The sequence below is a fragment of the Hetaerina americana genome, unplaced genomic scaffold (genome assembly GCF_022747635.1).
Source record: "Hetaerina americana unplaced genomic scaffold, ioHetAmer1.1.p SCAF_7, whole genome shotgun sequence".
In the NCBI taxonomy this organism is placed as follows: Eukaryota; Metazoa; Arthropoda; class Insecta; order Odonata; family Calopterygidae; genus Hetaerina; species Hetaerina americana.
This window is the reverse complement of record NW_027287316.1, coordinates 43,027,649-43,054,370: the sequence shown is the minus strand read 5'-3', so window position 1 is coordinate 43,054,370 and position 26,722 is coordinate 43,027,649. Positions and strand designations below refer to the sequence as shown.

The 26,722-nt window shown below is 37.7% G+C and overlaps 1 protein-coding gene across 1 annotated transcript in view; it reads left to right on the top strand.

Moving 5' to 3' along the window:
• LOC139696657 (zygotic gap protein knirps-like) overlaps positions 1 to 26,722 on the top strand; it is a 67,194-nt gene that overhangs the window by 17,495 nt on the left and 22,977 nt on the right. Inside the window, exon 2 of the mRNA XM_071595472.1 lies at positions 10,760 to 10,837. Coding sequence (XP_071451573.1) covers positions 10,760 to 10,837 — 78 coding nt within the window. The remainder of the gene's footprint in view (positions 1 to 10,759; positions 10,838 to 26,722) is intronic.

The window sequence follows — 26,722 nt, the reverse complement described above, 5'->3', positions numbered from 1 at the left end:
ACTTGCTGGACAGAAATGACGGTTGAGTGAAGCTGAATATCACAGCAATTAGGAGTGCGGTCAGGTTTACATTGTGGATGCGAATTAAATATGAGACGATCGGCCATGCGCTGAGATGGTCAGTCCATAGATCGTGCAGTCCGTGGATTTGGGTACGTTCCTCTGGGTTAGACTCAAATACGCCCTACAACTGCGATGTATCAATTTTATTTGAGTTCTCTTCCGATTATAAATTTTCCTATTGGATCAATTGGAATGGGTTAATATATGTAAAGGTTTCCTCTCGACAAAAATATGGAATGCCGACGATGAAAAGTGGTGGCAGTCATCCTTGCATGCAAACAAGTGTATGCAATATAACGTTAGCCTTTGCAGTGTACAATATTCAGCAAAAAAGTTTATTTATAAAGTATTGAAAAAAAATAAAAATGTTCTCTTAACGCAATATTAGGCTTTAATATATTCTCTGTCCATACTTATTTACTGGCCTTAATTAGTTAGTTTTTATTGAGGATTTACGATTAGCCTGATAATCAAGCCTGAAATTTCTGATTTCCCAAAAAATATTTTCGTATCTAATTGAAATAAAAATCCGGATTTTCGGAAAACCCCAAAAGAAACAAAAATTGAGGAAGCTCCAGTTACATTCGATTTCATGTAACTGATACAATAAATAAAGGTACATGATTGTGAGATGGCATGGGGGTTAATAAGTATTATGAAAGACTAAGACATACCTTAGGATTAGCCTTCTATCGTGAATCATTTATAAACGTTTCCGTTAATTTAATTAATCAAGGAAGTAATCTCATGTTTTATTCATACTAATTGCTCCGAGTAGAAGGATCAATATTAATTACTAAGCTGCCTATTATTAGATTAATGCAATGTGTATGGGCAGGCATAGAAACAGTTATCATGCCAAATTAGTCCTAACGTCTAGCTCTGAGCTCGCTGTGAATACGAGAAACGATGATACACGATCCGTGTAGCGATTAATTCTATTGCTGGAACTTGAATGGCATCCACTACGTTTTATTTTTACACAAGTATAAACATCCGTTAGTGTGATGAGAATGAGAAAAGCATGCACGTACAAACATAAGGTTCTTACTACTTGATTCGAATTCAGATGTCCTGCTGACTTTTAAATAACATTCACGCCTCCAAAAACACTGCACTTCCTTCAAGATGTTTAGCCTACTATTTAATTAATTATGTGTTTAGACAGGATCTCTAAAATAATAAATACTAGGCGATCTAAGAGAAGCATTCCATTACTATGTGAAATTTCGAAACAATACTGCTTAATATTAACACTCTATTCTTCATAATTTCACATTCCAAAGTAAATCTGTCTCGATCATTTCTCATGCTGTCCAAAATGTCTTCCTTATTTCAATCTCCGCTCTTATTATTTATTATTATTCCTTCCAGAACAGTATTCAACATCCAGCTGCCAGTCAATTTTTCCTTCTTCAGTTTTTTCCTCCAACATTCTCTCATTCCTAACCCCATGTATCGTTGCATCAGCTGTCTCCTACGTTGATTACTTATCACGATCTTCTCAATACCCACTTCCAGAATAGTAAGGACTTCTCTAATCCTCAACTTTATTTATTTTTTTCGTCATATTATCGTGCTTCTCCTACTTTCTTGCCACGAATCATGACCTAGAGTCTCTTTTTGTCACCTCAATGATCATCCTAATGACTATGGACACATTTTGGCCCGAAAGTGATGAAAAGTGGTTGATTGATGTTAATGCGCAGACTAGAAAAGTTTCTTTTCATACTTAGGAGCTTCCCAGCTATAGTTTTTGCTATAGAGACGAGTATTTATGCACGTACTAATGATTTTAAATGTTATTTCACATAGTTGAGTGGCAAAGGAACAATTTATTATGCATTCATCAAAAGTTTTTACATACAAAATACGTATAAAAAATTGGGTTTTGATAAATAAATTACTCTTCGTGTTTACTTGGCATACCAATTTTTTTGGTTCAAAAGGGAATCAAGAATATGACCAAATCGATCAAAGTCGACGAGTAACTCATTTGAAGAATATATTTTACGAAGGTTTCATTAATTCAATGACTCATTGGACCGATTGTTCTATTATTCAATGAAGTCAATTGAATTATAGGAATATTATACTTAATGGATTGGTGTATTATTCTAATTATAGAAGTTGCTTACTTAAAATGAATAATAAACAATAGTTACGCCATAGATGAACTGTTCCGTGCATTTTTAAAAGCATGTAACATAGGCCATTCACCATTAAGGTTAACCGAGATGAACGAAAAAGTAATTCTTGCATGAAGATTTTAACCCTACCCACTTGTTTTCCAAAAGCTTAAGTAATAGTAAATTAAATGAAATTTTAGAAAAATGAAAAGGAATCCTTCTTTTCCACATTATAATTAAGATGAAAAGGTTTCAGATATGATACACCCAGTAGAAGAATATTACACTTTTGTCAGATGGCTTTCCATCGGCTCTTAAAGATTCAGAATTACGGAGAGGCATGGCTAGGCGTTATGAAACTCGTGAATCGTATAGTTGCGGTATCTCTCCCGAGCTGGCACTTTTTCAAGAAGTTGATCACGAAATATTCAAAAAGAATATACGTACTTTAACTATACCCAGTGTACATAACAAAGTATAAAAATGACCATCCCCCATTATAAATAAATGAAAATTATCTCACCTAGGATATAGAAGATACATTCCATACGCAGAAGACATCCTCCCTATTTTATAAAAAAACAATTAACACAGTAATTAATTCGAAGGTCGGTTTTGTAGGGGATGGTAGAGTACACCCCGTAATAAGCCCGACGGCGTGTGAAATGCACACATCAGGGTATGGGGGGCAGTTCCTTTCCCTGTGCCGGTTACGGTTTCCTGTAAACATGTAGAAATACTATTTACTGATTTATTACTTTCCAGATTTCCATTTTATCGTAATTGACTAAGTCTTACCTATTTCATAGTCTACATTTAGCTCCATAAGAAATTTTATTCTTATGCAGTATTCGTTTAGGACTCAGGACCACCTTTTATATTGAGAATGAATAGGAGGTGTGTCTTCACTGTTTTGTTTAATGTTGCCAATCAAAAGCTTCTCTTTCATTTTGGGCTCACTTAGTAGAATATTTTATATTTTTATACTTTAGAAATATCTTTCTTTAACCCCTCTCGTCCTTTTTATTTAAGTTGTATTCATTATAAAATCATTTCCTCCTTTTTAAGCATTTATAATCTTTGCTTATGAATAATATCGACTGAGAGCAAATATTTGGTTCATAGATAGCCCGTTTGTGGAATTTTATGTAGGAAATTCCAGGCCAAAACATGTCAAAAAGATTTTCTGGAATGAGTCTCAAACGAGGGAAATAGCGTTCCGTTGAAGACAAAAATGACATTTGCTCTTTTAACAGGTTACATAATTGGCTAACATTGCTACGGCCAATGCGAAACTTTAAGCGTCCTCTGGTAATTTCCCTTAATTTTCCCCTAACGGAGCTAATATCTGTTTTATTTAATATAATTCCACGTTCTCCCTAAACTTTAGACTTGAAATATAGTATTCGTTATTACAGCCATCCCTTCACTTCATGAGTTTCACATCACTGAGCAAGTAGAACGATAATTTAAAAAATGGTATCTAAAGCACGTGTTTATCGAAAATAGCGTTGAGATGTTTCGAAGCAACTGAAAGTCATCGCTTCCTTTACGTAGTGTTAGACTTCGCTACAGAGTAACTGAGGCTCATTCCTGAATGGCGTTACCGAAACGAATAAGCCGCTCTCCTTTCCACTTAGCCTTAAAAAAAAGAAACGTCTTTCGGCGCGCTATTTTGAAGAATAAGGCCGATCTCTATGCCCCTCACGATGCTAATAGCTACCGTAAATGTTTCTCCGCGTTCTCTTCCCCCCCCCCCCATCCCCCCACCATTCATTTCTCGCTGGCCCAGTTTGACTGAAAGCCGAAGTTACTCTGGCACACGATTGGAATGCGGGCTATGACTAAATGAGTTACTCCGCTTTTTGGACTTTTTACAGGTGATGAAACGTTTTGAAGGTATATAGATCTTGGTTACTAAGAGCGATTCAACAATATCCCATTTTATGGAGACTCAAAAGCACATATACATGCAATAATGCATAGTTAAAGAATGATGAATACTTATTCAAAAACTCAAAAGAATGTCTTTAATTCTCGTTTTTCATTTTAGGACTATTTGACTTTTAAATAAATCACAGTAAATCATTCTTTAGTTCCAGTCCTCATACCGGCTATGACAATGACCTGATGGAATAGACGAGGTTACGTCATTTCCGACTCGCGGTTCAAAATCAATCACAGGCCTACTATAACTAGGTACATTTGGAAAGGGACCAAATTGAGCAAATGGGAAAAATGACGCGTAATATAAAAAGTGAAAGGATTGTTAGGAGCTATAAAATAGAAAAACTATAAGAAGTACCTCTGGAATTATGTTAATGGAAACGAAGAGACTGAGCAAAGGATCAAAGAATACTTGGACGAAGTCAGGAGCCCAGTTTCTTTGCTAAATAAAGAAATATTAAGCACGGATGGTGACATTTTGGTTGGTTCAGGAACACCACATAGGGTAAAAGAAAAAGTTCCATGGATAATGAAGTCAGACAAGGTGGTTGAAATGAATATTCCCCGGATTGAATTCCCGGTTGAATATTATCCCTGCATGTAAAACACCCTAGCGCTTTTGGCAACTACTAGTGAGCAGTTAATCAGATAACATTTTCTATCTATTTTAATGCCATTACGACACTATTTCAAAGAGCGTACTGTAATAACTTTACTTTTAACACTAAAATAACTCTTACATGCAGTTACAATCAATTAATGAGTATTTCGTATTTAAACAAAGTTTGATGCTTAAAATATTTTTATTTGTAAATATTAGCGTTTATTTTTATCCATAGCTTACATGAATTACCATTTTTTATTTAAAAGTATCATGGAAATATATCCCCAGTTTAATCCTTCATTAAATGGTCGATTCCTGATCTCAATAAACTAGTAAAGAATAAGGTCTAAATTTGTAGATGTTGTCGCTTAATCTTACTGTAATTTTCGACCGGTATCGTGAGTGCTTCCGTGGCAGAGGTCACAAACTAAGACTTCCCCAAATAATATGAATTCTGGTACATCTCTGTTTCTAAAGTATTAAGGTTTTAATGAGAATTGACAATGTCAAGGTTTCCAAGTAGCATGTATCCCAATGAAATGATAGCGGATGAGAGAGTAATTTTACGTTTAACAACTATTGCATTCCATTCATTCTTAAAACTCCTCAACTTTGGTTTCCTTCAGGCAGAAAAATTCTTGCAAGTTGTGCAATTGGAAAGAACTATTTTTATTTTTGGTAGTTAAACTGTTGGTATTGATGGCTTGGACGGAGCAGATGACAAAATTGGCATAGGGAGAGTAATCTCACAAAGTTGATGGCCTTTATTTCTTTCACTTCACAATATAATCATTTATGCCGAGCGCGTTTATTACATGCTTTTCCATTAAAACTGAATACGAAACATTTAATTTCAATTGGTCTGCGGTGAAAGACGAAATTTCTTGGGAATTGAATTGCGATTGGTAACGTCTATGATTTCCCACATCAACTAAGTATAAGAAGAAAGTCTAATGATTTTTGGTGTGCGCTGAATTATACCAACTAAGTAACTACTCCCATATTTAGCACTTCCTAATGCACTTAGTCCAAGCGGAGGGATATACTTATTACAGCTGTTATTGCTTTTAATTGTAATTTAAATTGTAATTTGCATTCATAATGACCCTCCTTTTCAACGGTGGGTTCTGCATTCATCTGAAAATGCTTACCTCCAAGTTAAATGGAGTGCAGACAAAATGGTAAACATTGCATCGTCATTTGACCCTCGAATCAACACTTTTCATATAAAATTGTAATTAAATACAGCAAATTATTAATATTAATACGAAAAAGTTCACCTTTTTTGACAACCTTTTTCAAAGAGTTTTCTCTTTGGCAATGTATAACCGAATCAAAAATAGATGGAGATAAACAATTGGATACCTCGATTAGAAAAGTTGCAAATCAAAAAGATATAACAGGTACACTTTCAATACGGAAAAATAAGGGATGCATTATTTTAAATGCCAATGCTGCAAAAACCGTTATTTCACCTTTGTTACGCATTTAGAAGGATAATTGTTGGCTCTAAACAGGAAAACTAAATATGAAATACATGCATATTATAATTAATAAAAATATAACAAATGTAAATTTTACGTGACAATATGTAACTGCAATCTTTTGGCATGCAAAAGATAGGAAACTAAAGGTTTTGTCGTTAAGTGTAATGCATGGTGTTTTGAAATGAGCATTCAAATAGTTAACGGAAGCCATTCAATTTTGATTAAATTTCGTGACACATTAACTCAAAATTTTTGGGAAATGTAATTAATTATCCGATTCTCATAATTAAAAAATCACGTTAGCCCTGATTGTAATGTATTTTTATCCTAATTATGTTTTGTTGATTTGTCTTCAGGATGCACAATTTACGGCCCGGATTTTTCAAAACTAAAACTTGTGCCTTTAAAAAAGCTCGAGGGTATAAAACGTTTCTGCGTTATTTCCTAAACTTCCGAATTAAATCTATTAACCAAGATATGCCTGGTAAATGATGACACCATTTTTATTTTCAACGGATTTATAATTTTTACTTATCTGCGAAAATGGGTGCTCGGGCGCTGGAATGAATCTCGGCGGGGGCCCTGTCGCCCGGGGGGGTTTGGAGGAAAGGATCAGGGTGGTAGGGGGCTCAAAGAGCATCGCTGGAGGGTTTCTTCGGGAGGAAAATGGGGGGGGGTCTGAGAGTAGCACCGCTGATATGATGGATTAAGTGGCGGAGCGTAATTAGAGTCGAAAGAGGAGGGAAGAGACTGAAAATAGCGAGGGAGGGAGGGAGGTAGTTAGATGTGGGGAAGAAGGTGAAAAACACGAAGAGAGAGAGAGAGAGGGCAGGAGAGGAGAAGAGTCCGTGGGGAGTGAGGGCAGGAGGAGGAGTTGGAGTGAGCTTGGAGGCCAGGCGATTGGGGAGAGAGGAGGGCGGACACCCGGTTGAAGAGTGATGAGTGGGATATGGCTACGCTTGGAAAGATTTACAAACGGTGGCCCGCGGGGGCCACACGCGGGCCGCAGACGTTTATGTGCTCTAGTACCATTGATACGTGCATTACAACGGCTTTGTACCTTTCTGCTCCTCAGAACAACGGTGCCCAAATTAGGCCCATGAGACTACCCAAGTCCTTCAATCCGGCCCGCTATGTGTCTTCGGAGAAAACGAGGTTTGTTCAAAGAGGAACGGAAATTTTGTAATTTCGCATAGTGCACGGCATAATGCACCATAAGTTTTTGCCACAAGATAAAACGATCAATAAATATACTAATTGCCAAGTTTAACGCTGTTTACGTGAATCAATACGAAAAAAACCCCCGTATACTATATGTGGCGAAACAATTCATGGCTTTTGCACCATCACGATAATGCACCTGCTCACTCGTTATTTGTGAATTTTTGGCCAAAAACTGCTCTATGATGATGGCTCAGCCTCCATATTCGCCAGACGTAACCCCGAAAGCGCTTATTTCCTCTTCTCAAATATAAAGAGAACCTTAAAGGACCGTCGTCGTTTTACAAGCATTGATGATATTAAAAACACATCGTTGAAAGAACTTAAAGGTATGACAAAGATCAATCCCAGAAGTGATTCGAAGATTGGGAAAAACATTGGCATATGTGTATAATATCTTGTGGGGACTATAGCGGAGGGGATAACATGGAAATAGACGAGTAAATAATTGTTTTCCAAGTAACTTAAACTCCCGTTATTTATTGAACACCCCTCGCATTTCAGGAAGATTTACGAATATATTATTCCATGAGCTTGAATTGTGCATAAAATTTGGGGCAACAATAAGTAAACTTCTTTAAAAAAGATGTTAGAGCTATTGGTTCGCAAATATTCAGAGTGGTGTAGTCTTAGGCATAATATCATCTCGGGGTAATAAAAACCCTTCTGTCACTTATTTCGGTTGTCCAAGAAGAACATTAACCGGGAGAACTATCGCTTGGCCAAGTGAAAAACTCTTTAATAATCCACTGCCTACTGTCAAGTAATTATCATCCCTGAAACTCTTGCCGGTTGGTATCGCCTTGATAATCCTCGTATCTGATGACGGTAATGTCGATACCAAAGTTTTCCTTTCCCTTATATTACATTGACTCTGAAATTGCATTTTATTTTGATAATTTGGCAGAAAGAAAAAGTTCTTCTTCGGCTAAGAGCTCCAACAAGGCCGTAGCTCCAAATAGATCCCGTATGGAAAAACTATGGGTAGCAACGACAGAGTAGAAATAAAAAGACCACATGTCCCATTCTGTAAGTGTATCAGGTTATTTTTTGCTAACATGATTTTTTTCAATTAAAACTTTTACTTGTTGGAGTTTTCAAATGACAACTAACATCCCGAAAGCCTCGTTTTCTTAAATACTCTCTCATAGGGTGATCAAATTATCCTCGCAGACATTATTGGTAAACACTCAATTTGTCAATAAATTGATGGGCTGTAACTAATCTGTTCTTATGCGTGCAAAATAAGTCGCTGAAAAATTGGCTCACTGCCACCATCAGTTGCAAGTTGGCATCATTCTAAAGTAGAAAAAGGAATATAGTTCTCCTCTAGTGCGTCCTAGTGTTAACTAAGGTAGTTAGCGTCCAAGCGTCACGCTTCTATCTTAATTCAACCTAACTCAAGTATGTGGAGCTCAAGACATGTTAAATCGTTTAAATACAGTCGTGTAATGGTACGTTAAGGTAAATAAAACAAAATTGTAACACCTCTTTGAGACTTCACTTTCGAAAATTACTCGAAAAAGCACCCTTCACGGAAACTTCGAATGATTAAACGTACAAGAAGATCCGTTTTAACAATTGGAAGAAAATCAAATAGGACAATTTGACCTCTTTAATCTTAAAATATTGCCAAAACTGAATGAAGAGGGGCATTTCAAAATTAATATTTCCTTAGGTGAATCCTTTTTCAATAGTTTTTTTTCATATTCTAAAATTAATTTCTGACATTAAATGCCATCAATGCAGCTGGAGATGACAATCTCTGCAACTTGTAGTAAAAAGAGTTGAGGAGAAAATGATAAGTTTTTATTGACTGTTGATTCCCCTACCGGTTATTCGATTTGGGATTCAACTCAATTTTATTGAACGTACCTGATGCTGGACCGTTTATAGCTTTATTGCAATGACCATTCAAAATTCTTAGTAATGTGTAAACCCATCGATAATCTAATTAATAAAAGTGAAACACATAAAAATGTATGTGTTGAATGTTCAAGAGTGGGAATTGGCTACGGCGCTTCAACAAATATTGAAGGTACAACTCCTATCTATTGTTTTCGGCTGTACGCAGTGAAAATCTAGTTTAATGCCTGAAAATAACGCCTTAATTTCACAATTTTATTCTTATAAAACAGATATCAACGCAATGGCGGTGCATTGAAGTACATTTTGGTATAGCTCGTGTTACATTCTATTCAACATGAAAACTATTAAGCAGCAGATAAACTGGTAAATATTCAGTAAGGTCCAGCACCGTTGGAGTTATATGTTCTCACCATTATACCTTCACAACCATATACATCACATATGTTTTCCGTACACAGTTTTACCCCGCTAATTCTCCTCCAAAATTAAAATAGACAACTGATTACACAATGTTCGGGTATTAACTGAACAATCGTAGTTACTTATGCCCTCTTCTTGGCTCACAATGACATTTAATGTCTCGAAAAGAGTCCTCGTTCCAAAAGACTATAAGTAATCTATATGAACGAATTTTGAACAGAATGAGATGATCAAGACCATAATGAACTTTCTTGAGTAGCAATTCCTTTCCATCCCGAATCGCCAAAAGAGATTTATTCGCACCAATAAGATAACTAAATCAACAATTCATCCATTCACCTTCAAAACGGCCTAATTAAATTGGTTTGGAAAGGAGGAAACGATAATAAAAAATTTCCCTTTTAACCAGTAGACTTCCTATTTCCTTCCAAGTTTTGAGAAATAGAGATCAAAACTTTATTTATCCCAAAAATTTTGTTTAAACATTTCTGCATGAGGAATTTTAATAGATCCGTCCGTGAAAGTGCAAAACACAGATTAATGGAAGGGCGGTGATGTTATGAATACGCTCTTCATAATAGTAGTAGATAGACTTACGGTCTATTTTACCGTTTTAGTCTAATCACTAGTCTGTCACCCCATGATAATCCGTTGCTGTCGCTGTTGGAGGATACATCCGTCCTCAAGTTACAGAATTACACACTCTCTTGGTGGTGCAGTCCCAATTAGTCCTTCGGGTAACACGCTCGTCTGATTTCGTGAAGGTCACGGATTTGATTCTCACCCCGACCCTGGAGGTTTTACTGTCATTAAAATGAGAATTTACGGTACCGTAAGGACTTTGGAGTCAGAGAAACTAACCCCCCCCCCCAAATTTATGCACCCTTAACATCTATGAGGGATTTTCTGGAAATTATGATTTTCGGGCATCTCGTGCCTAAGCAAACCATTTCTAACCACTATGATGTTATCGAATCTTGAGAATAAGTATGTAACGTTGCCTTTGTTATCCTTTCCAGATGAACCAGCAGTGCAAGGTCTGCGGGGAGCCCGCTGCCGGATTTCACTTCGGGGCGTTCACGTGCGAAGGTTGTAAGGTAAGTAAAGATTATTAGATTCGAAAAATGTTACAAGATGATGTATTCGTTGAATCTCAGGTTTTAGACTTGTTCTCTGCCTGATAGTATTCATTTACGGTAAAGAAATAGTATAGTAAGTGAAGTAATTGGTTATAAATAGTCTTGGTGAAATATAAACCAGCTTTGAGGAAAATATATAAACATCCGCCATCTCTGATGGACGTAGTGTCGTTTTCAGGTTGAATTCCCAAGGTGTGCAAGAGAATGAACATACTTTAAAACTAAAATCTTTTGGAGAGAACATTATATTAGAAAATGTCGATGTTATGGGACGCCGCTAACATTAAATCGCACCGTCCCAGCCTAAGAAAGACAAACAAGATATTCTTGATAAGTTGCTTTGAAATAGCATTGGAAATAATGTTCTCTCTAAATTCCCTAACGATATATTCACTTCTAACATGTACACTCTTCAATTTGCAAGGCAACTGATTCACCATCCAAAATCTAGGGATAAAATCGACATATTTTTAATAGTTTTATATCTTCTCAAGTTCATAGAAAGCAGAAATCTAAGGGTCCATCCACTTTAAAAATTTGCTATATTATGAAAACGAGAAAGTTCGAACTTTGTAAAAGTGGTCATTTTTTATAATTGGGAACAATTGCCATACACTGTCGTATATAAATGGCTGATTTCCAAGAAATGAGCCATTAATTCTATGTCAGATAACTTTTACTGATATCCCCGAGCTGATAAATTTACATTGCAGTTCTTTCACCGCACTCTACAGAAATGATTTAATTAATATATCCGGAATAAAAAGCAAAAGTTCAAAAACATTTTATAATGATAAAATTTCGTAAAATGCAGGGTTGTTTGATTGACACTTACAGGTGCACCACCTATAATACTTCATAAGATATTAACAACATGTGGGCGCAGTTTTACGTAACATATTACGCAGTTTGGCTATTTCAAAGTTTTTAGTTTCAAATTCACTTTCTTTTACTCTGTGTTGGACGTGAAATTGTGCTGTGGACCTCTTGGAGCGTTTTATAGCATCTAATAAACGGGAACCGTTATTTCAAAGCTGGAAAATATACATATTAGCTCACGATTTTTGAAAATGAGTTAATGTAATATGCTCCGATTCCAGGGCTGATATTGATCGAAACCACCCACAAACTTCGAGTAAAGAATATTACTCGTAAATTACTCGAATTTTGAGTGAGGTGCAAACCACTAACACGATGGTGAAAAGTTTGCACGCGCACTTACCGAGAGCGAAACTGAATTTCGGAGGGATTTTATCCGTTCAAACGAAAAACTCCTGAACGTTTTCCATATTTTCAAGTGCAGTTAGAAATTTCTATCTCCAGTTTTCAATAACGCTGGAAACCCCATAAAAACAGGAATGGGTCGTAAATATATAGTTATCTTCTAAAAAAAACTTCAATGGCCTATGATTCAGGTTCGGTTCTATTTAGATCTCTACCTTCTGTCCAGCTCACCGTTCCTCCCATAGAATGCATTACTGTTATCAGCTCCATGCATTGCCACTTTTGTGCCAGCAGGTCGTGCAAGGAATATTGAATCTATCATTTCTAATTTAAATGTGTGCAACGTTGGCGCTTAATGGCACCCGCCCTTGCATTTCATATCTTCGCAGACGAGTAAATCAGTTCTAATTAACGTTTTCGTACGTGGGATTAAGAGGACAGAACATTACATTAGATATCAAATACATTTCGAAATAAATAAAATTATTCCACGCAGCAGAGCCACGAAAAGATATTTTCTCATCTGCCAAGGTTACATCCTATTATTCTCGCTTACGTTTTTTCGTAACAGATAGTATTTTTTTTAATTTAATGAAAGAAATAGAATACTTTAAATAGAAAAGGAAAGTACTATGAGCGCCTTGCTGTGCTTAAATAGTTAGCACTATCATGAGAATCGTAATTGGATGAAGGGTTTTTTTTCTAGACATCAAAAAGAAATAAAATATATTAATCAAAAAGCAGAGATATTACAGATTTTTTTATCTATTCCTATGGAAATTTATGTCTCTTCATCATTTCTAATGCCAGTTACTAGGATCGTCGGTGCAATTATCGTAAATCTATCGCAAGCGAGTAAAGAAACCACTCTGTTCAAATAAACCTTTATATGATAAAAATTACTCCTTAAACTTCCAGCCAATATGGTGACGATATGAATTTTTGGACTGCTATAATAGCAAGCAAGAAGGTTGCTTTAGGATATATTTGCATTCTTTTTTTTCCTCCCATACTTCAATAGAACAAACTGGGTTTATGTATGGTAAAAACTACTATATCATTTGTCCTTGAGTATCGATTTAAACTGTCATTTCTACACAGTAAGATAAACATTCATAATGAAACATAGCTACCTTGATATACGTTAAGAATCGTAATTGATGTCACATGGAGTTTAAACATCCGTCTCTCAATTATTTCCTGGTTGCTCTTGCCAACAGGGGAACACTGACTAAACACATACATAGTAGGTTTTGGTTTCATTTTTCAGGTTCTCAACGGAAATACATAGGATATTCTTTCCTCAACCAATAATATACAAACACTGCTATGCATTCAGTGGTGGTGGTAATAACTCTAATCATATATAATTAACACACTGAATGTACTCATATTTCACGTAACTAGCTCAATTTGCGTAAGGATCGAAAGCGGACCGTCTCGATGAACATGGACATTTATGTATGTAAATTATTTTGCTCCAAGAACGTGATGACTGTTCATCAACGTAAACGTTCACTTCGTCAACAGGAAAATCAATGAGAAAACAACTATACGTTCATATGACTGTGTTCATTAATGCGTGCAGACTGAAAAAAACGTGCCTCGGATTTCATTTACTCTATATTCACATCCCGCGGTGACTGGGATGAAAATTGTCCGTTTAATTTTACTCAATGACCCATGTACCTTTTGCCCGATGAAAGAGTGATGGGCCGTATGACTTTCCTTCTTCCTTTCGAATAATGCCCGGGATAAAACATGTCGACACGGCGGGGACGTTGATGTAATCGAGGCCGGTTGAAAAGAGTTAAGAGTTCTGCCTAGCACGGATCACTAAGTGAGCGATTTCATTGGAGATGGCAGAAGGGGGGAAGGGGTTGGGGTCGGCAGGAGCGGTGTGGGAAGGAGGGTAGAGAAGGCTGGGTGCCTTGGAACGGCTGCCCTCGATCCCATAGGGCATGGGTGCACGCTCAGAGTTCACAATGACTGCCAAGGGAAAAAGACAAGGGAGACGATGTTATTTTAAAGCGTTGCCAAGTTTAGGTGCATCCGACGGAATGAAGTCATTAGTGCAGCGTCACCAGTAATATGGAAGACAGTGCTTCGCAAAGGAGCCCGATTGCACGGCAAACAAAGCAAGCTCGGCGGTGGTAGCTAGGTTAGGCTTCTCGAGGTCGTGCTTTTGAGGGCTTCCCACCCCTCTTCCCCTTCCAGTCGACCTCTCCATCCCACCCCCCCCATACTCCAAGACATTTTATTAAGATTCTCTCGGTTGCAAAAGTGAAAATCTATACGGTACTCTGTGTACAGGAGAGAACTATTATATTAATTACACAATTTCCAATGCATATATTAAACTCCTGCGTAAAATGGATAAAACAGCATGAATGACAAGTGTTATTTCGACATTATTTCATGCATGACATTCGAATTCGAAATTTTTTAAAGATTTATTATTTATGGAATAGTACTGCATGGTAATTCACACAATGCAATTGGCCCAGATTTACTGGAATAATGGGAGAAATTACTCAAATCCCATTGCCTAAGAGATTAGCTTGGAGAATCCTTTCCAGCCATATCCTACCCTGAATCATTGTTTCCTTCCACCTTTATGACTCATAATGGGTATTGTCATTTCTGCGCAGGTGTAAGTAATACATTTTTATTTTTGATTGCACAAATGGGCGAGTGAATTCAATTACTGCTGCGTTCATAATGTCTAGTTATTGAATCTAATATGGAGAATTGGCTGAATTTCAAGTAGGTACTGAAAATAATGTAAGCTTCAAATTAGATATGATGGAATCAAATGAATCACATAGTTTACTCAGACAATTGGAACCTCGTCAAACAGTTGCATACAAGCAGGCCATTGCTCGCCGATCGCTTAATTGTATTCTTATTAATTTCAACAAACATGAAATTCGCACGATGATATAATCCTTGAACTGAAAATCTGCCCACCGAGAGAGAGAATTTTCCCTTCAAAGATTATGAAAAAAAAGGGGTTCATGTTAAAGGTATATGAAGATTCTTCATATAGTACTGAAAAACGAAAAAGTCCCCCCACCCATATCAAAAATTTAAGTACAAATAAACAGAGGACACCGTCGAACGAAATTACAACGAATAGATGAAACTGATTCTCCCAGACACTTCATTGCATTTCTAACACTCGGACATTTAGGTGGGAACTAGCTACTAAAGTCATTAAAACAAATTCGCGATCCTAGACAAAACTGGTTTTTAATGTGGATTCAGTTGGTTGTGATTTTGGTCAGTGTAGATGAGATTTTTGGATGCCTAACAGATTGTTGTCCTATCAATTAGTACGAAGAGTATTAATTCTAACTACGCAGCAATAAGTCTGACTTCCTAAGGGTATTTAAAGAATTCTTCAGGGCAATCGGTTGTTGATTGAACGTATTAGACAGCGATTTTAATGCTATTTTTAAGTTCAAAATGCATAAATTGCATGGTGAACCAAAGCAAGATAAATTAAGGATAACTATTAAAAAATTAGATCGTAGAAGTACGCAAAACCAATCTCAACATTACCTCGGAAGATAAAAAAAACTCCGTTAATTCGCTACATATCCGATCCATTCAGGAGGAATATAAAATTGTCTAGTCAGCTTTTAAGCGGAGTTTTAGAAGACTGCGAGCACAAGTGAACTGATTTTAAACATGGCACGTGACCAAACACGCCATCAACTTGTCCTGAAATATAAATACAATACTAAAGGAGGAAGCACGGAGGCGCCAACATCTCATTTCTTCAACTTCATTTAGCAAATACAAGGAACGAGACGTGGGGTAAGTATAACTCAGGCATCGCTTCGAATCCAACGTCGCCGCCGAGGAGGAAGGCCATCGGTTTCGGCAGATTCTTTCGAAAGAGGGCAGGCGCAAGGAATCGCGAATGATCGCGGCTTCACGTATTGTCCGATGAGGGAAGTCGTTTCTTAACCAGCAGTTGAGTAAGAAGTGCTTCTTCATATGAATATGGAGTGGAGTGAAAGTGGTCAATCTAAGTGAGAAGAGGTGCGTTGGTGCTGGAGGGGGAGGGTGGGTAGAGAGCACCGCCGCCATCTAGGATGGTGCGTGAAGGCGGAACGTGAGGAAGCGATGGAAGGCCAAAGTCGGCGGGAGATGTAAGAGGTTAGAAAAATCGAATGAAAATGAGCACGGATTGCGTTTCCTCGCGTCCGATTTGGATGAAATGCGCACCTCATCAATGATTTACCTTTAGAACACTTAATGTCAAAGAGGGTTTTGAATCTTTTTAAGTAGACGGCTAAGGTCATTTTAAGCATAATATCAAAGGTTTCTGGCCTTACTTGTTGAACGCGTGATACTCTAACAAAAACCGCTGTATTTTTCCACGGGATCCATTTATCATCGTCAGGGTATTCGAACGTATGAACGTAAAATCTTAATGCATATTTCCCTATGAGAATGACGTTCAAACAGCGGTCAGTGATTAAAAAGATATGCCTGAACTTAATTTACGAGGGTAGGCTGAAAACTAATGCACACATGCTTGTAGAGCGCGAACAAAATGACCTTCAGAAGCATGCATGGATGCATATGGAAGTAACATTTCCCCTAAATTCCATGTGCTGTTTTAAGACCGTTGCATTCATCCAGTGTATTTTGAGAAGCAGTAGTATGGAGACTTGTTCCAGTGCTATGTAAACGCGAGTTAACCAGCGTGCTTATATCGAATTTTCAACTGCTGAAAAAATGATTCCTACTGAGATTCATCGTCACTTAGAGGCTGTTTATGGTGATGATGCTGTTGATAGGTCTTCTGTAAATCGATAGGTAGTAAAATTTCGTGGTTGCGAGCCTGGAAAATCATAATTGTAGATGAAACTTCTTGTGACTGTGTTTTGGGATGCTTACCGAGTTTATTTGACCGATTTTCTGGAACGAGGGGCAACGGTAAATACTTCGCAGTATATACAGATTCTACAACACCTCCGACGTCGAGTTTGTCGTGTAAAAGGCAGCCTAGCGCCAATAATCTTGCAGCATGACCACACACCTCGCGGGCAACTGGAGATGCTCTGCAAAACCTGAAATTTGAACCGATTCCACACCCTCCTTTTTCCCCCGATCTTGCGCCTTGCGATTTTTATTTTTTTTCCTCAACTCAAGAGACACCTCAAGGGTAATTATCACCCCTTTGACGATGAGGTGAAGGTAGCTGTCAAGTCCTGGATTCGAGAAAGGTCGGAAGAGTTTTTCAGTGACGGAATGATAAAACTTGCTACACGTTGGGGGAATTGTGTTAGCCATAACGGTGACTATGTTGAAAACCAAGTATATGATTTTGAAACTTAATAATTGTACTCTAATGTACATTTCGCCCGATCTTGCTATTTGTTTTTGTTCGCGCTCTGCAAGCATGTGTGCATTACTTTTCAGCCTACCCTCGCAATAAGAAGAAAGCAGCAAATCTACAGAATGAGATCAATTCTATGAACCCGCAGTTTCTTTTATTAATCTTATGATAGAATTACTCTCAGTAAAATCAGAAACTGTACCCTTTATAATATATCTACATATAATGACATTTATCTCAGTTTGCAAAATTTGCTCAACATCTGTGCAATGTTTTAATTATAGCCATTTAGGCAAGTCTGATTTTGAGCTCAATTTAAGCTTCTTTATTAGCGCGGAATACTAAAGACCCACACCAAGTGTAACACATGTACATCAGCATATCGAAATGATGGTTATTATTATCGGTAATCCTTTGGTTAAGGTAGGTTCTTGATCGGCGCAAGCTACCAAACGGTAATGCGGCAGTTCCCTTGTCTCTCTTAACAAAACAAGCCCGACGTTGAAACCTTACAATAGGCCCCTCTTCAATTTTGTATACTTACTAGTATTTCCTCCATTCATTCCATCCAACAATACTGTCCTACTCCTGCCCCGTCTTCGTTTGCCTAACATTCCCCCCTCTACTACAATCTTCAACATCACATTGCCAATCAAAACCCTCTGCATCCTATCTGCTTCCATGTCTCTTTTTGATTTCTTCCAAAAATCCTCTCCCCCCCCCCCCACCATACCTAGCACTTCCTCTTTTGTTTTCTTTCAGACTACTTCACCTTTCCCGGCCTTATCCACAAAAAGATACATCGTGGTTTTTATTTTTCACTAAAATTAGGATCTCACCATTGTTTCAGAGGGATATGGAATCCTGTCAAAGTCTTTTTTGTGTGTGAAATCAACGTAAACAATTCAAATATTGTGTTTTAGGGCATGAGATGCTCGACATCATCTCATGGCAAACAAGTACAGTCTGGGTAATGAGCAGGGGGCAATATGCTTGAGATCTCGATTCCTGATCGACGATAGAAAATCCATGATCAAACTATCACGATAACTCAAACGTGTACGTCACTTAAAAGTATGCATAGCTGATGGGTAGAGATATTTATTGTTTAACTTATGAACTCAATTCTGAATATTAAGAGCGCCAAACCCAAATCCATGATATGCACCCGGATCGATGATTTGATTGAACCCGGGAGTTATCAAGCGATTTGGAAATGAAAAATGTGGCTACGCGTCGGTGAATAATGTTTCAGATTCGTTCAAAGCCATACATATTAGATCCAGACAATTTTTCACTTACTATTCATTACTTCTTGGATGATGAACGCTTCACTCAGTCCCCATTATTTTGGTTGGCAGGTAAACGTTCGATAAACAAAATATTTTCAACTTTCCGGCAAACGTAACAATTTACACTCCGAGCTTCATCTTCGGATAAGTTGACTCAGGAGATTCATAATTTTTCGATGTTAAAGACCATGATCTTCTTTCAGCACAGTTCATAAATCTCAAAGAAATTGGCGCACCAGGGATATTTGTTCGCAGATGTTTTAAAGGAGGGGTTGCAAATTCGTGACTTAGAGAGGAATGTCGCTCATTCAAGACAGTCTTCCCATTTTTAGAAAGCAATGGAATGTTCTAAAATGTGATGACATAGGCGTATAGGTATTAATTATGTGCATTTCAATATCTAAGAAGGAAATGAAGATGAATTTTCCAAAAATTTGGCTCCATAACTGGAATTTGTTAAGCTTTAAAAAAAAAGAACGAAACATTTTGAGTTTCACATCCATTATTTTAGATTTTTAACTCAAGCTCGTGCCAGATGATTCACATCTGGTGGGAAAACCTTATCTTTACATCAACTTAGCTTCAAAAAGGCAAAACTAAGTATACTTTGTGAGTTTCATTTAGGTAAACCAGTGAAAGATAGTGATACAAACACGTTATCATTAAAGAACTGAAAGAATAATCAATTCTCTCATGATGTCTTCGTCAAAGATTGAGGCAAATGACGTACAGCCCATGTATCACACAATCCGGGATATGCACACGACCTTAGTTTTCCTATTAACTCGAATAGTTCGTGAGGAATATGAGTACACTAATCTATTAATGGAGCCCGGAATATGAGCCTTTGTCTCTTATCTTTTTGGGTGATCTAACTAAAAATGTACGTCGTGGCATTGAGAATTCCCTAGGAGTCATAAATTAATGCAAGTGTCATGTACTCTTATAAAATTCGGACTGTAATACGCCCCTCATTTGGCTAGAGAAATTTTCTAATTACTCCAATGAAGGTAAGCCTCTTACTTTCTTCTATATAACAGACGTATGCAAAGAATTTTCTCTATTTAAATTGATAATTAAAACATTTTCCGACGGTTTCCTAATATTTTCCGTGGAATGAAATGAAATCAATGCTTCTGGGTATTCATTTTTATTTCATTTACCCACCACGTGTTCGATGGGAGATTCCTTGTATCACACCTGCATACGCACAGAAGTATCGATAAAAAATGTAAATAGTACTTTCATAATATTCTAGTGGAGTTTCGCACTGCCCATCATTCACGCCATTAAGAGCAATAGTGCAGTCCATTTGCGCCGCAATTCGGGCGATTCGCAAAATGGGTATCGCTCAATAGAAATATTGAACCGAGTAATACGAAACACTTAAATGAATTCTTTTATTCCTTTTTATTTATTCGTACGCAGATCTATATCGACCAAGAATGTATCAACCACCCCACACAACATTATATACTACGTGCTCTCGAATCTCAGATACCTCGTCAATTCATTCTCGTTAAACAAGAGAAACCAGTTCAACCAATCAGACCGCTAGCATTAAATCGCCCAGCAGCCTATGCATAGTGACAATGCGTGAAAGTGCAATAGGGGCAATTGCAGGGTGGAGTCGAAGGGACCGAAGGGAAATGGAGAAAGGGGTGTTTCAGGGATGAGCGCGCGTTTGTACGTGTGTTTGGCGCGTGATGGGATGTGGTTATGCAACCCGAATGCTATGGTAATAGAGACGGGTTGGGAAACGCGTTTCATAAGGACGAGCGTAGAAAGCAAATAAGTCACCGTTCTACTCCCTTTGGTGCGCGATAAAGGGAACGCGGGCAGGGAATCAACGCCATTGACAAACGGGATGAGGCACCAAGAGACTAACGACTTGAATCGAGGGAGGTTGATGAGGGAAGCACAGGCGCATACATAGAAGGTCGCACTATCGAAGAGGTGATCTTAGCCGTCATTAGAGGGATAACAAGCTATGCAGTCCACGGGTCACGTTGAAGAAGACGTGGTCCACATAGTGGCGTGGTAGGCTTCCTGGCGCCTGGGACCAAAGGGTAATTTTTTTTCCTCCCAACCTTAGTACTTGCTAATTTGGTATTTTTGCGCCCTCCTCCTACGGCACACGGACAAAACTATCCACTTTAACTCCTTCACAATGAGCTTTCATTCGACTTAGATGATTTCAATAATAAATTGGCATGCACAAATAATATTCAAAATCACTCCCCGGAAAATGAGTTTTAAAGAGTTTTTTTATTTCGCTAATTCAATGTGGAAAGATAATATTATTTCGCAACATAATATGTATCCAAAAAGGAAAGTTCTTTCTATCAAAACATTTTGGACTGTTTTCCCGAATGATTATCACAATTATAAACTACCCGAACAACTCAGATTACATCCTACATTACATATTTCATTTATGAAACTTAGAATGTATAGCGTAACGCTGTGCTCAAAAGACTAAGTAAAACTAAACTAATGGCTAATTACCTGCTTTTGATTCAAGGAATTAGCATATTCATTGAATCCTTTCGGTTACCCAACAAGACTGTACATACCTTCGTTTCCAGGTAAGTTGTACGTACCTTTCTGTTTTCATATTTAACACAAATGGACGAAATTTTCCTGAATTATGATAGTAACCAGATGTTACAAGATTTAAAATGCATGAATAAGTCAGTTTATTAATTAATATATAAAAATAATAGTAGCTATGAGAGTTGTGAACAGAATCCTAGCATCCGCCCATTTACCGTGCGATGATACGTTAAGGAAGTAAGAGGGACCTAATCGATATGGGGAAGAAATAAATTAGACTTAATTATTCAAGTCCTCATTATAATACGAAATTTATGATGACTTCATCCACTAATAATCACTATATATTAAATTGTGTCATTAATATTGCATTCCTAATCTTCAGAAAACTGTGAATAATGCCTTAAAAAATGTGTCCGGAAAGTGAAGGTCTGACTGAAAGGAATACATATTAAAAAATTGCGTACAGAGAAATACTACAGCAGTCCTATTCTTGCACTATGAAGTGTTTCAAATAAATGTTATGAACAATTAGTGACAACAAGAGAGATCAGTTATCCGTGATGAAAATAACAACCGATAAAATCTAGGATTGGTAGTATACATCAGAAGCAAATGCTTCTTCAAGATGAATCTTTTTCGAGTGGATTTCTTACACTGCTGAGTGAGTGACCGCGTAATACGCGACTTAAAATATAAATCCTATTTTATTAATATTCGCGCTTTTATAATATATATATATATATATATATATATATATATATATATATATATATATGTATATATATATATGTATATATATATATGTATATATATATATATATATATAATATATGTGCGCGACTTAAAATATAAAAGGAAATTTAACTATATCTACCTTCTCCCTGGGCTCAATATTTTAAGAAACCCGGATACCCACGGAGCCTGATTGATACCAGCTCCCAATACCTTAGTTTTCCTCAAACAAGCTGACGTAATAACAGTTATCGTTGGGATCGACATAAAGGATAAGACGATCAACTATCGCATAAACAAAGTCAGAAGTCAAAATATGTTTTAATAGATCAACGGGAACTTACTGGGTTTCAAATTGCTGAACCCTTGAAGGTAATAATTTGGTCGTCAACCATTGAAACTTACGCTCCTATTTCATCCAAGACTACACACATTTAAATGTCTGTCGTCTAGGTTTCAGTTTTAAAACGCTATTACCAATCTAAGGCATCTGGTGACGCCAGTCAATGGAAAAACGATGCTTTTTAGAGTGAACGACAACCGAAGAGTAGGGATAGAATAAAACACTGATAAAATTATCATAATTACTCTGCAGCTAAAAAAATTTACTTAAATCCAACGCTATTCCCAAGACACAGTTTTCTCCTCCTGCCGATTTGTTTTATTTAATCTCTTCAAGTCGTTTTTTTAGGAATATCACAACCTCCCCAAGCCAAAAACGAATGGAAATTCGTTGCAGAATTCACGGCTTCATTCTTAGGTTTCCCACAGGAACGGTGTCAGATCGACATTGTTTTTTTCACTTCCCCTTTTACCACATTCGTGATGCTACGAGCTCGGAATCAGACATTCAGTTGCACGATTCGCCACAAATGGCCAATAAACTCTTCTCCCCAACTAGCACTCCCCGCCGCGCACCCTTTCCTCTTATTGCTAACCTTTCCTCCTTCGCACAGATGCTCCTGCCCTCTTTCAATCCCCTCCCCCAAGTCTTCAATTGGGTAATTTATTTTGCGACCCCTCGGTAAGTGGACCACATAGACCTATCACCCCTTTACACCCGCATTACTGACCACTATTTAATTTCATGTAAGAGCCAGAAGATTCATTTCCTTGAAAATAATCCCTTGCCCAAGTCTTAATATTTGCACGCCCCACTGCTTCTCTCCGCTTCCCTTTTAACATTGCCCGATTTGAAGTAATTATGAATGCAATCATTCTTGAGTGTCACATGACTTAGTCTTGTTATTTTTTCCTATACTCTTTTGCTCTGCCACATTTGACAGCTATTCAAAAGAATATACTCCAATACTTGTATTTACATTTGCAGAAATGAATTTTTGCCAATAGTCCGCTTGAAAAATGGCAATAATTCAGATTTCAAAATGTTTGAGACTTGAGATATGGCATGTTATAGTTTCCATTCCTACGTGCGCGATTTCAAATTTTGATCTGCAAGGGAAAATAGGGAAAAGATAGTAAGTCCAATCTGGATTTCGACCAAGGAAGTATATCACTTTCTTGGTCAAGATACAAGTGGTGTGCAAGTTATTTAACTCCAGTTTCACCGCGTAAAAATCATATAACACTTATTTATTTCGTTTTTTAAATAATTCGGATGAAAATACATGAATTCATAAAGAAAAATGCTCCATTCACGTGAATATCCTTTGGACGCGTACCTAAACTTATCGCAGTTCACTTAATTTCACCGAGTCCGAATGTTACGTAAATATACATGTACAGGGTCACACCCAAAAGTGGTAGGACTGATTTTTTTACAATAATTTTATAGACGATATACTTACATCGACTTAATAATCTTCAAAGTATGCTCCTTGAGCTGCTACACACTTAGTATATAGTTGCTCTCATTCCCCGTACGCCCGCTGGAAATTTTCTTTGGGGATGCCGTTGATGACCCTCGTCGAAGCCTCTTGAACGGCCTTTATCGAGTCAAAACGTCGTCCCTTGAGCTGTCTTATCATCAGGGGGAAGAAAAAGAAGTCCGGTGGTGCCAGTACGGGAGAATAGGGCGGGTGCGGCAACGTGGCAACGCCGTATTTGGCCAGGAGCTGTCTGACGACGAGCGCGCCATGGCAGAATTTTCGGCACCATCTTGGCGCACACCTTGCGCATGGCCAAATCCTGTGAAATAATGCGTTGGACGTTGGATGCAGACAGACCCAATTGGTCTGCAATTTCTTCACTGGTTAAGCGTCGGTCTGTGTTCAGCAGTGTCCTCACTCTGTCCACATTCGTGTCGGTTCTTGCCGTCGACGGCCGTCCGGAGCAATGGTCGTCTTCAACGAGCTCCCTACCCTCTTTAAACAACTTGTGCCACTCAAATACTGTAGAACGGCTTAAGGCAGTGTCCCCATAAGCCTGCTTGATCATATTGAGGGTCTCAGTTGCCGTCTTCCCGAGTTTCGCACAAAACTTCACGGAATAACGTTGCTCTAAATTCAGATTCATTTTGTTTTTCGACGCGGACAAAAAACGTGCTTCACTAAAAACGGTTTCCTCACTCAACGACAGCCCGCAGGCGACTAAGGTTTCTGTTGGTCTGTTGCTAAGAGCCCCCTCCACCTTACCTTGCCAAGCAGACCCCCCTCAACCGCTCCGTTCGCGCCAGAGAAAATCAGTCCTACCACTTTTGGGTGCCACCCTGTAGCGCTGCACTCGATTATGAGAGAATGTCGCACCACTGAGTTCATATTTCTTGAAATAATCCGTTGCCTATTGTATTCTGATTTGAATTCAGAAGTAACTTTAAAATTTTAAATTACTGAACTTCGATGCGTGGACGTTTGGCTAATTGTTAGTGGTGACGTGCTGCTGATTGGGGCGGCATTCGTAACCGTAGTATCGGAGAATCCCCTGCGGCCTACTCTAGGCTTCAAACCATACTCTGAATCTGGATATAATCTATAAAAAAATAGGTTTCAAATACAGAATAGATCAAAATAGTTTTTTTAACTATGTAAATATAAGCTTCGATCATAAACTTGGGTAGAACGGTAAAATATTTTGGGTTCACGTGATTAGTCATTGATTTACACGCACAATCAAGGTATGGACAAAGTAATACCTTCAAATTCAAGGTAATGTGAATGGCTCTAAAACTCTTCTCTGGCTATCATATCATTTTCTCGCTAAGTTAAGGTAATTTTATCGCCACTGTTTTAACCCACGATACATTGTGATTGCCTTCAAATGAGTTTAAGAGGACGCCTCGATAGCTTAACTGGCTAAAGCACTCGACCGGATATTGAGGGATCTGGGTTCGAATCCCAGTCAAGGCGAGTGATGATCACTCTGAAATTGCTGCATTGAAATGCACATTAGCGGATAACTCCGTTAAAAGTTACTGTTGCGGCATCTCCCGCAGTTTCTTTGGAATTTGTCAGGTTATATAATTGAACTCTAACTATCCCTCGGGTAGCATAAGTCAAGTCATTATCAATAAAAGTGGTTACCGAGATGTTTTTTATATTTTATCATTGAGGAAAAAATTCGATGCAACAATTTCATAAAGTGAAATCATTCACCTGGACCGGGATCCGAATCCGGATCCCTCAATGTCTACAGGAGATTAAAGCCAACTTTTAAACCCTTGGAGTGTTTTATCTCAGACAAATTCCGAGAAATTGCGGCAGATGCCGTGACAATAGATTTTCATCTCCCATATCCCGCAGTTTCTTGGAATTTGTCAAAGATAAAACACCCCTAGTGTTTGTAAGTTCCCTTTAACCTCGCGGGGAGTGGCGCAACGCGCCCGACTACGAATGTACGTGACATTTTATGCATGGTATTTTGTCACAACATCTTGTTCCTTTAAAGCTCCCAAAAAATCTCCGATTGTAAGAGGACGCCTCAGTAGCTTCACCCGCTAAAGCACTCGACCGGATATTGAAGAATCCGGGTCCGAATCCCGGTCAAAGGGAACGATTTTCACACTCTGAAATCGTTGCATTGTGGAGTACACTTAGTAGATGACTTGGTTATAGTTACTATCGCTGCGTCTACCGCAGTTCCTTGGAATTTAAGAAAACATAGCTGATATTTCAAAAGTATCTATACGAGCTGTTCCTGTAATTGCATGCATAGATGCGGTTGGGAGAGAAGGGAACATTTGATAGATCTGGGTTGGAACTATGAAATATTCTACTTTCTATTTAATAAAAACCAGTTGATTGGCACTTTATCAAGAGATTTCCATTTTGCAATCAGCAGGTAATATAGGCAAACGCTTTAATATTCACATTATTCCATGGTTATGAGAATTTCATCATAAAAATGATACAATCATTACAAAGACCTATTATTTAAAAAGGTAGGTCCATCGATGGCATTGCTATATTAAAATATAAATACCATTGTTACCATTATCCGATTATTGATTTCTTTGCAGAAGAATCAAGTAGGCATTTCAATAGGACATATATTACTGGATGACAAACACTTCTCCGATCGACGCAGTATATTTTACTGTCACAAAAATAGAGAATTGAAGCGAGGGTAGATGTACAGTTGCTATCGCAAATGAAACCTTTAGTGAGAGGAAAAATTGATTACAACAAATCTTAAAGGAAATATGTGAAGAAAGGAATAACAATATTTTCATACGGACTACGGCGTTTTTTACTCTCTGAGAAAACAAGACGAGCATAGATAGGA